Below are 11,477 nucleotides of genomic sequence, written 5' to 3' on the forward strand. Positions count from 1 at the left end.
CCTTTTCAATGTTATTTGTTCCTACTAAGGAATGGGCATCTTACTCCATCCTATACACCAAAAGTCATTCCGATCTGAATCTGAGTGCTACTGGAACCACAGAAGACAAATGCCCCAAGCCCTTCTGGCATTTAAAATTAAAATTATTTCCATAGAGGTGAGCTTCACTTCTGTTCATATCTTCTGTTTCCATCATGTACTGTAGCATTGCAACACCTTGAGGGTGGGATAAACACACTTCAAATAAAATGATGTGTTATTGTCATCATCCTTCAACTCAACATATGATAATACAGCGGTTTCTATAGGCTCCTGTGGCATTGAGCGATTTTGGCATGAGTGGTATTCATTGGGGCACAACGTAGCAAAACGTTTTTTAACAGAAAACAAAAACAAGCTGTTCTTATTAAGTCCAGGTAGTCCCACCCTGTTTTAGTCAGTTTTCTTCTGTTTGGTGCCTAGTGAATACGACCCTTGCCTTGTAATAGCGGGTCACACTGTTGGTGACATACCTGGTGCTCTGAGGGGCAGGCCGTTGTCCAGGCCTCTGGGTTTGGTTGCGATGAACAGATAGCACAGGACACAGATCGTGATGATGAAGGCTAGCAGGACCACAGCTGCTATGGACAGGCCAACCAGCGCTCCCAGACTGTCAGAGAGAGAGACAGAAAGAGAGACAGAGAGAGAGAGAAAGAAGAGAGACAGACAGACAGACAGAGAGAGAGAGACAGAGGGAGGGAGAGAGAAAGAGAAAAACAGAGACAGGGAGAGAGAGAGAGAGAAAGAGAGAGGGAGAATTTCATGGAATGAATTAAAGAGAAAGGGGAATATAAAGTACAGCAGACGAATGAAAGAGAGAATAGGAGAGGAAGAATACAAGAGATTTAAGTTCTTCTATTCACTTTCAAAGATATAAACATTTCTATTGATGTTTGAAAATGTTATCATACGTTTTAGAAGTTGTGCAGCAGTAGCTGAGAGACTAACTATTGAGTGTGATCAAAGGCAAAACATAATTCCCGCTTAGACAATGTTCAACTTCAGGAAATGAACAGATCATCAAATTCAAATGAAATTCTTCCACTGTATGCATTGCTGACACAAGCATTCCACTGAAATGAGAAGAGAAGTCCTTTGATGAAAAAACTATTTTATGATATCTACAATCACTGCCTCTGTGATGAGGTGATTTAGAAGGAGTCAGGCACAGGAGGGTAAATCACAGAATAACAGGATTTATTCTGTGTGGTGTCTCAAAATATGTTGCTAATTATGCTGTGATGATAAGAAGTCCGCTTACACTGTACTTTGATTATAAAGGTTTATTATTTCAAAGTATTCCAGCGTCAATTTACAGACATCTGCAGATATCTGGAGAACAACATCCCAATCTGTTAATATGTTGTTTCTCCCCGTCCTTTGTTCAAAACATGGTATTTATCCTATGTAACATAAGATGGGTGGTTTTTGACAGACCAATCCCCGGCTTTCCCACATATCTCCAAATGTCCTCTATTCCAAGAAGCCTATGTAGCAATGCTTTTCCAAATGCTTCAGCAAAGCAGAGTAAAGTTCATCTATTACACCATTTGCAAATGTCAGCTAAATCAATAGACCTTTAGACACTACATTCTGAAACATAGAGTTACGCAGTAATGCGTTAAAAACACTCCAGTGCGCAAAACAGGCGCACTGGAAAATACAAGGCACACGGGGAAATAACCCGGAGATACAAAATACACGGCGCTCCACCGAGCTTCGCTATCCTCCACAATAAACAATCACACACAAAGACAAGGGGGCAGAGGGAATACTTATACAGGTACTGATGAGGGGATATGAACCAGGTGTGTGTAATAAACAAGACAAAACAAATGGAATGATGAGATGAGGAGCGGCAGTGGCTAGAAGGCCGGTGACGAACTCCGAAGCCTGCCCGAACAAGGAGAGGAGGCAGCCTCGGAGGAAGTCGTGACAGCCTCAAAGTATTTTCATTTGTATTTGAAATTATACCAAACTATCTGGTGTTTTCATTCCCAATCAGAATGAGAGATTTCTTAGTCTTTTTACCCAAAAGGCAAAGCACCTAAGAAAACTACTTCAATCAAACCAATTGACTGTTAAATCAATCAAGTCTCACCTAAAACTTGAAGCACAAGAGAGTGGAGGGAATAGTTAGCCTTTATCAGTGCCTAGTCAGGGCGAATATTATCAATCAATTACAAATGCATTTTATATGCATTCTGAAGAGCCTATAGTGGTTTATGAAGACAGATCACTGTTGCCACAAGATTCCAGTGCCACAACTTTAGAATACTGATGAATGAGTCTGAAGGCGACACAGAGCAGCTTTACGAAAATGTATTAGGATCAGCGACAGATTATTTTGAGATCTATGTGATGTGTTTGGCACACACACACACACACACACACACACACACACACACACACACACACACACACACACACAAACCCATACTAAAGTCTAACTTAAGCCTAATGTATAATTTTCAACTTCCTGTTCTTAAAAAAGGCACCAAAGGAACACTTATGAACACCTGCGTCACTCTTTGCTCTCTGCCATGGGATTAAAATCATAAACCTTTATGTTCAGTTCTGTAATGACTTCTTTCACTTCTATTCATATGATCTCTCTATGATCAGTCATTCACTGTGGGATCCTCATAGCTTGGTGGTGATAATGTTGTATCGATTATGTCCACAGAAAGCCCTTTCAAGATTACTTTCTTTCACCACAGGCCCACAGGAATCCCTTTCAAGATGACTCTCTTTCTCCACAGGTCCACAGGAAGCACTTTCAAAATGACTTTTTTTCTCCACAGGTTGCCCTTGTTATCTATTTATAGAACTAGAGAGGATATGCTGTTGACAGGAACCTTCCACATTGGTGGTTGTCTTAAAGCAGCTCACAGGGAGCCTCGCCTGGTAGCCTCGTATCCTTTTTATTAAACCGATTGAGCTACAACTATACAATATCACAAACACTACAGGATAGCCAGGCATTTTGTTACCGTGTGAATGAAAGAGATTGTAAGACAGCTACTGCACAATATCACAAACACTACACAGTACTACTGTATTTGAAAGGAGAAAACGGAACCCCCTCCCATAACGTTGGGTGGTTTGAAGGACTGACTCCATGGAAATGTTAAAAGGCCTGTATAACTGAATAACTGAATAATGCATTAAAGGGGCAATCCGCAGTTGCTACATTCATTTTTAGACTGTTAAATCAAGACCTCTGTAATCCGCCCTGGCATGCTGTCAATTAACTTCTGGGCCACATCCTGACTGATGGCATCCCATTGTTGCATAATCAATGCTTGGAGTTTGTCAGAATTTGTGGGTTTTTGTTTGTCCACCCGCCTCTTGAGGATCGACCACAAGTTCTCAATGGGATTAAGGTCTGTGGAGTTTCCTGGCCATGGACCCAAAATGTCGATGTTTTGTTCCCCTTATGGCAAGGTGCTCCATCATCCTGGAGAAGTTGCTTGGGAGAAGTTGCTCTCGGGGGATGTGTTGGTACCATTCTTTATTCATGGCTGTGTTCTTAGGCAAAATTGTGAGTGAGCCCCCTCCCTTGGCTGAGAAGCAACCCCACACATGAATGGTCTCAGGATGCTTTACTGTTGGCATGACACAGGACTGATGATAGCGCTCACCTTGTCTTCTCCGGACAAGCTTTTTTCCGGATGCCCCAAACAATCGGAAAGGGGATTCATCAGAGAAAATGACTTTACCCCAGTACTCAGCAGTCCAATCCCTGTACCTTTTGCAGAATATCAGTCTGTCCCTGATGTTTTTCCTGGAGAGAAGTGGCTTTGCTGCCCTTCTTGACACCAGGCCATCCTCCAAAAGTCTTCGCCTCACTGTGCGTGCAGATGCACTCACACCTGCCTGCTGCCATTCCTGAGCAAGCTCTGCACTGGTGGTGCCCCGATCCCACAGCTGAATCAACTTTAGGAGACGGTCATGGTGCTTGCTGGACTTTCTTGGGCACCCTGATGCCTTCTTCACAACAATTGAACCTCTTTCCTTGAAGTTCTTGATGGTTGATTTAGGTGCAATCTTACTAGCAGCAATATCCTTGCCTGTGAAGCCCTTTTTGTGCAAAGCAATGATGATGGCACGTGTTTCCTTGCAGGTAACCATGGTTAACAGAGGAAGAACAATGATTTCAAGCACCACCCTCCTTTTAAAGCTGTCAGCCTGTTATTCTAACCCAATCAGCATGACAGAGTGATCTCCAGCCTTGTCCTCGTCAACACTCTCACCTGTGTTAACGAGAGAATCACTGACATGATGCAGCTGGTCCTTTTGTGGCAGGGCTGAAATGCAGTGGAAATGTTTTTTTGGATTAAGTTCATTTTCATGGCAAATTGCCATCATCAAAACTGAGGCAGCAGACTTTGTGAAAATTAGTATTTGTGTCATTCTCAAAACTTTTGACCACGACTGTACTGTACAGTAGTACAGTTTCTGACAGCTTCTGAATGACTCGGTTTTTCTGCCGGAATCACTGAATCACTGGACCTTTAACACCGGATTCATCGCTACCAGCTAGCTGCAACAAAATTGCCGTTGTGGTTTGGCTAATCAGCCTGAGCTAGCTTTGAGCCAGGCCCATCTCCCGGCTATCTACCTCTCTGTCAACCGGACGGGACCACCTAGTGTTGACACGGAGCCCCGCCGATCCAACACGACTGGTCTGCCGACGAAATCGTCTGATGTGGTTACAACAGGCTTCCCGTTACGACGTCGACCACGAAGATTCCATCTGCTAGCCCCGGCCCGCTAGCACACGCTAGCTGTGGCCTCTTGCTCGCTAGTGCTTTAGCAGCCCCCGAACTACCTCCGAACTATCCTATTGCTGTTCACCGGACCTTATGATAACTCAGCTATACAGCTGATGCCTGCTGGACTGTTCCTTTTTACGGTACCGCATCCTGTTTATGTTTAGCCTCAGCCCAAACTGTGTCGCCATTACCAGCTGTTGTCTTAGCTCTCTCAAATTACAACTGTGATTGCTTTATGCCTCTCTCCCATGTCAATATGGTTTGCTTATTGCTGTTTCGGTTATTTCTTATTGTACTATTTCACTGTAGATCCCCCAGCCCAGCTAAACCTGCCTTAGATAGCTCCTTTGTCCCACCCCCCATACACGTGGAGACCGACTCAATCGGTGCCTCCAGTGATGCTATCTCTTTCATTGTTACCCAACGCTTAGGTTTACCTCCACTGTACTCTTATCCTTCCATATCCTTGTCTGTACATAATGCCCTGAATCTTTTCTACAACGCCCGGAAATGTGCCCCCTTTATTCTCTGTACCCAACGCACTAGAAGACCAGTTCTTAAAGCCTTTAGCCGTATCCTTATTCTAGTCCTCCTCTGTTCCTCTGGTGATGTAGAGACTAACCCAGGCCCTGCAGCCCCCAGTATCACTCCTACTCCCCAGGTGCTATCATTTGTTGACTTCTGTAACCGTAAAAGCCTTGGTTTCTTGCATGTTAATATCAGAAGTCCCCTTCCTAAGTTTGAGCTATTCACTGCGTTAGCACACTCCGCCAACCCTGATGTTCTAGCAGTGTCTGAATCCTGGCTTAGGAAGGCCACCAAAAATTCTGAAATGTCCATCCCCAGCTATAACATTTTCCGTCTAGATAGAACTGCCAAAGGGGGTGGAGTTGCAATTTACTGTAGAGATAGCCTGCAGAGCTCTATCATACTATCCAGGTCTGTGCCCAAACAGTTTGAGCTTCTACTTCTAAAAATCCACCTTTCCAGAAATAAGTCTCTCACTGTTGCCGCTTGCTACAGACCCCCCTCAGCCCCCAGCTGTGCCCTGGACACCATATGTGAATTGATTGCCCCCCATTTATCCTCAGAGTTCGTACTGCTTGGTGACCTAAATTGGGATATGCTTAACACCCCGGCCATCCTACAATCCAAACTAGATGCCCTCAATCTCACACAAATTATCAACGAACCTACCAGGTACAACCCTAAATCCATAAACATGGGTACCCTCATAGATATCATCCTGACTAACTTACCCTCTAAATACACCTCCGCTGTCTTCAACCAGGATCTCAGCGATCACTGCCTTATTGCCTGCGTCCGTAACGGGTCCGCGGTCAAACGACCACCCCTCATCACTGTCAAACGCTCCCTAAAACACTTTAGCGAGCAGGACTTCCTAATTGACCTGGCCCAGGTATCCTGGATGGATATAGATCTCATTCCGTCAGTAGAGGATGCCTGGTTATTCTTTAAAAGTAATTTCCTCTCAATCTTAAATAATGCCCCATTCAAAAAATACAGAACTAAGAACAGATATAGCCCCTGGTTCTCCTCAGACTTGACTGCCCTTGACCAGCACAAAAACATCCTGTGGCGTTATGCATCAAATAGCCCCCGCGATATGCAACTTTTCAGGGAAGTTAGGAACCAATATACACAAGCAGTTAGGAAAGCAAAGGCTAACTTTTTCAAACAGAAATGTGCATCCTGTAGCACTAACTCCAAAAAGTTTTGGGACACTGTAAAGTCCATGGAGAATAAGAGCACTTCCTCCCAGCTGCCCACTGCACTGAGGCTAGGAAACACTATCACCATCGATAAATCTACAATAATCGAGAATTTCAACAAGCATTTTTCTACAGCTGGCCATGCGTTCCACCTGGCTACCACTACCCCGGCCACCAGCTCTGCACCCTCCGCTGCAACTTGCCCATGCCCCCCCCCCCCCCCCCCCCCCCTCCCGCTTCTCCTTCACACAAATTCAGACAGCTGATGTTCTGAAAGAGCTGCACAATCTGGTCCCCTACAAATCAGCTGGGCTAGACAATCTGGACCCTTTCTTTCTAAAACTAGCCACCGAAATTGTCGCAACCCCTATTACTAGCCTGTTCAACCTCTCTTTCGTAACGTCTGAGATCCCCAGAGATTGGAAAGCTGCCGCGGTCATCCCCCTCTTCAAAGGGGATGACACTCTAGATCCAAACTGTTACAGACCTATATCCATCCTGCCCTGCCTTTCGAAAGTTTTTGAAAGCCAAGTTAACAAACAGATCACCGACCATTTCGAATCCCACCGTACCTTCTTCGCTATGCAATCCGGTTTCCGAGCTGGTCATAGGTGCACTTCAGCCATGCTCAAGGTCCTAAACGATATTATAACCGCGATCGATAATAGACAGTACTGTGCAGCCGTCTTCATCGACCTGGCCAAGGCTTTCGACTCTGTCAACCACCGCATTCTTATTGGCAGACTAAATAGCCTTGGTTTCTCAAATGACTGCCTCGCCTGGTTCACCAACTACTTCTCAGATAGAGTTCAATGTGTCAAATCGGAGGGCCTGTTGTCTGGACCTATGGCAGTCTCTATGGGGTGCCACAGGGTTCAATTCTTGGGCCGACTCTTTTCTCTGTGTATATCAATGATGTCGCTCTTGCTGCTGGTGACTCTCAGATCCACCTCTACGCAGACGACACCATTTTGTATACATCTGGCCCTTCATTTGACACTGTGTTAACAAACCTCCAAACGAGCTTCAATGCCATACAACACTCCTTCAGTAGCCTCCAACTGCTTTTAAACACTAGTAAAACTAAATGCATGCTCTTCAATCGAACGCTGCTGGCACCCGCCCACCCGACTAGAATCACTACTCTCGACGGGTCTGACCTAGAGTGTGTGGACAACTACAAATACCTAGGTGTCTGGTTAGACTGTAAACTCTCCTTCCAGACTCACATTAAGAATCTCCAATCCAAAGTTAAATCCAGAATCGGCTTCCTATTTCGCAACAAAGCCTATTTCACTCATGCTGCCAAACATGCCCTCGTAAAACTAACTATCCTACCGATCCTTGACTTTGGCGATGTCATTTACAAAATAGCCTCCAACACTCTACTCAGCAAATTGGATGTAGTCTATCACAGTGCCATCCGTTTTGTCTCCAAAGCCCCATACACTACCCACCACTGTGACCTGTACGCTCTTGTTGGCTGGTCCTCATTACATGTTCGTCGTCAAACCCACTGGCTCCAGGCCATCTATAAATCACTGCTAGGCAAATCCCAGCCTTATCTTAGCTCATTGGTCACCATAGCAACACCCACCCGTAGTATGCGCTCCAGCAGGTATATCTCACTGGTCATCCCCAAAGCCAACACCTCCTTTGGCCGCCATTCCTTCCAGTTCTCTGCTGCCAATGACTGGAACGAATTGCAAAAATCTCTGAAGCTGGAGACTCTTATCTCCCTCACTAACTTTAAGCATCAGTTGTCAGAGCACCTTACCGATCACTGCACCTGTACACAGCCCATCTGAAATTAGCCCACCCAACTACCTTATCCCTATCTTGTTATTTATTTTGCTCATTTGCACCCCAGTATCTCTATTTGCACATAATCTCTTGCATATTTATCATTCCAGTGTTAATACTAATTGTAATTATTTTGCACTATAGCCTATTTATTGCCTTACCTCCATAACTTGCTACATTTGCACACACTGTATATATATTTTCTGTTGTATTTTTTGACTTTACGTTTTGTTTAACCCCATATGTACAGTGAGGGAAAAAAGTATTTGATCCCCTGCTGATTTTGTATGTTTGCCCACTGACAAAGAAATGATCAGTCTATAATTTTAATGGTAGGTTTATTTGAACAGTGAGAGACAGAATAACAACAAAAAAATCCAGAAAAACGCATGTCAAAAATGTTATAAATTGATTTCCATTTTAATGAGGGAAATAAGTATTTGACCCCCTCTCAATCAGAAAGATTTCTGGCTCCCAGATGTCTTTTATACAGGTAACGAGCTGAGATTAGGAGCACACTCTTAAAGGGAGTGCTCCTAATCTCAGCTTGTTACCTGTATAAAAGACACCTGTCCACAGAAGCAATCAATCAATCAGATTCCAAACTCTCCCTCATGGCCAAGACTAAAGAGCTCTCCTAGGATGTCAGGGACAAGATTGTAGACCTACACAAGGCTGGAATGGGCTACAAGACCATCACCAAGCAGCTTGGTGAGAAGATGACAACAGTTGGTGCGATTATTCGCAAATGGAAGAAACACAAAATAACTGTCAATCTCCCTCAGCCTGGGGCTCCATGCAAGATCTCACCTCGTGGAGTTGCAATGATCATGAGAACGGTGAGGAATCAGCCCAGAACTACACGGGAGGATCTTGTCAATGATCTCAAGGCAGCTGGGACCATAGTCACCAAGAAAACAATTGGTAACACATTATGCCGTGAAGAACTGAAATCCTGCAGCGCCGGCAAGGTCCACCTGCTCAAGAAAGCACATATACAGGCCCGTCTGAAGTTTGCCAATGAACATCTGAATGATTCAGAGGAGAACTGGGTGAAAGTGTTGTGGTCAGATGAGACCAAAATCGAGGTCTTTGGCATCAACTCAACTCGCCGTGTTTGGAGGAGGAGGAATGCTGCCTATGACCCCAAGAACACAATCCCCACCGTCAAACATGGAGGTGGAAACATTATGCTTTGGGGGTGTTTTTCTGCTAAGGTGACAGGACAACTTCACCGCATCAAAGGGACGATGGACGGGGCCATGTACCGTCAAATCTTGGGTGAGAACCTCTTTCCCTCAGCCAGGGCATTGAAAATGGGTTGTGGATGGGTATTCCAGCATGACAATGACCCAAAACACACGGCTAAGGCAACAAAGGAGTGGTTCAAGAAGAAGCATATTAAGGTCCTGGAGTGGCCTAGCCAGTCTCCAGACGTTAATCCCATAGAAAATCTGTGGAGGGAGCTGAAGGTTCGAGTTGCCAAACATCAGCCTCGAAACCTTAATGACTTAGAGAAGATCTGCAAAGAGGAGTGGGACAAAATCCCTCCTGAGATGTGTGCAAACCTGGTGGCCAACTACAAGAAACGTCTGACCTCTGTGATTGCCAACAAGGGTTTTGCCACCAAGTACTAAGTCATGTTTTGCAGAGGGGTCAAATACTTATTTCCCTCATTAAAATGCAAATTAATGTATAAGATTTTTGACATGCGTTTTTCTGGATTTTGTTGTTGTTATTCTGTCTCTCACTGTTCAAATAAACATACCATTAAAATTATAGACTGATCATGTCTTTGTCAGTGGGCAAACTTACAAAATCAGTAGGGGATCAAATACTTTTTTCCCTCACTGTAACTCTGTGTTGTTGTTTTTAATCGCACTGCTTTATCTTGGCCAAGTCGCAGTTGTAAATGAGAACTTGTTCTCAACTGGCTTACCTGGTTAAATAAAGGTTAAATAAAATAAAATTAAAATTAAAATAAATAGCTTTTGTATCACTGGCTAAAAGTCAAATTAAGTGTTAATGGAAAGTGTTTATGGAACGTTACTGTCACTGGAACACCAATTTCATATGTCAATGCATTTTGCAGACCTATTTGTGACATAAAGTTGAAATTCAATAAAGAAAGACCCATACACGAAATTCCCTTCAAGTTTAGCACTTTGACTCCGGTAGGCTATTCTCTGATATTTCAATGCATTTTTGTAGACACTCAGATCTGGTTCCTCATAATATGAAGAGCACCTAATTATCCACAGCTCCTACTAATTTACTTATTGAAGTCTTCACCTCTCCTCAACTGCAATACTGCACAGGTCGCTGTAAATGAGTGTGTTCTCATTCTCAAATCCACTGGCTGCATCATCATTAGATTTGTTTTATATGAATATGTTAATGTTGTGACATGACAGCATTCATTTTCACTTATAGGTTCACATAATACAACAAGCACCTTCCTGTGATGTGTTGATCATGATGGAGACATTGATGCATGGCTTCTAGGATTGTAGTTGCTTTTCACCAATACACCAATACACCTTTTCATCAATACACCAATACACCACTACACCTATAACATTTGGGAGTTGCTAGAGAGGGATTCACTGTATAAAATAAAGAGTGCAGTGCAAAGTGTCATGTGCATTCCCTATACATTAGCATAGTTACATTCTTCTTCTTACCTCAACCACCACATGTATCCATACTCATATGGGAAAAAACTGTTGGGGTCATCACAACAGTATTTCATGTCATTGAAGCCGCAACAGAAAAGCGCTCGTGCATCGCTGTCCGGTTTAGGGCACGTGAACTCGTTTACGAGCACTTTCTCTGCGTTGTAGTAGCTCGTGCAGTCCGCGCTCATGCTGACCTCAAACACGCGAACACGCCAACCAGACAATTTGTTAGATCAGTTGAAGTTTCAATCCATCTATATTATTGTCAATCCAAACAGCTGAGTGCTCTGTGTCTTGCTGGTTAACTTGCAAGGTATTTAAGTAAGTCCCCATTACTGAGCCCACCTCTCTCTCTCTCTCTCTCTCTCTCTCTCTCTCTCTCGCTCTCTCTCTCTCTCTCTCTCTCTCTCTCTCTCTCTCTCTATCTCTCTCTCTCTCTCTCTCTC

The 11,477-nt window shown here is 43.9% G+C and overlaps 1 protein-coding gene across 1 annotated transcript in view; it reads right to left on the bottom strand.

Moving 5' to 3' along the window:
• LOC311130780 (protein shisa-like-2A) overlaps nt 1-11,219 on the bottom strand; it is a gene marked incomplete at its 5' end in the record, with an annotated part of 18,796 nt that extends 7,577 nt beyond the window's left edge. The window contains 2 exons of the mRNA XM_084163578.1: nt 513-649; nt 11,038-11,219. Of these exons, the coding sequence (XP_084019704.1) occupies nt 513-649; nt 11,038-11,219 (319 nt within the window). The remainder of the gene's footprint in view (nt 1-512; nt 650-11,037) is intronic.
• Between the last annotated feature and the right edge of the window lie 258 nt (nt 11,220-11,477).

Source organism: Coregonus lavaretus (genome assembly GCF_964263955.1).
Source record: "Coregonus lavaretus genome assembly, chromosome: 6".
NCBI lineage: Eukaryota > Metazoa > Chordata > Actinopteri > Salmoniformes > Salmonidae > Coregonus > Coregonus lavaretus.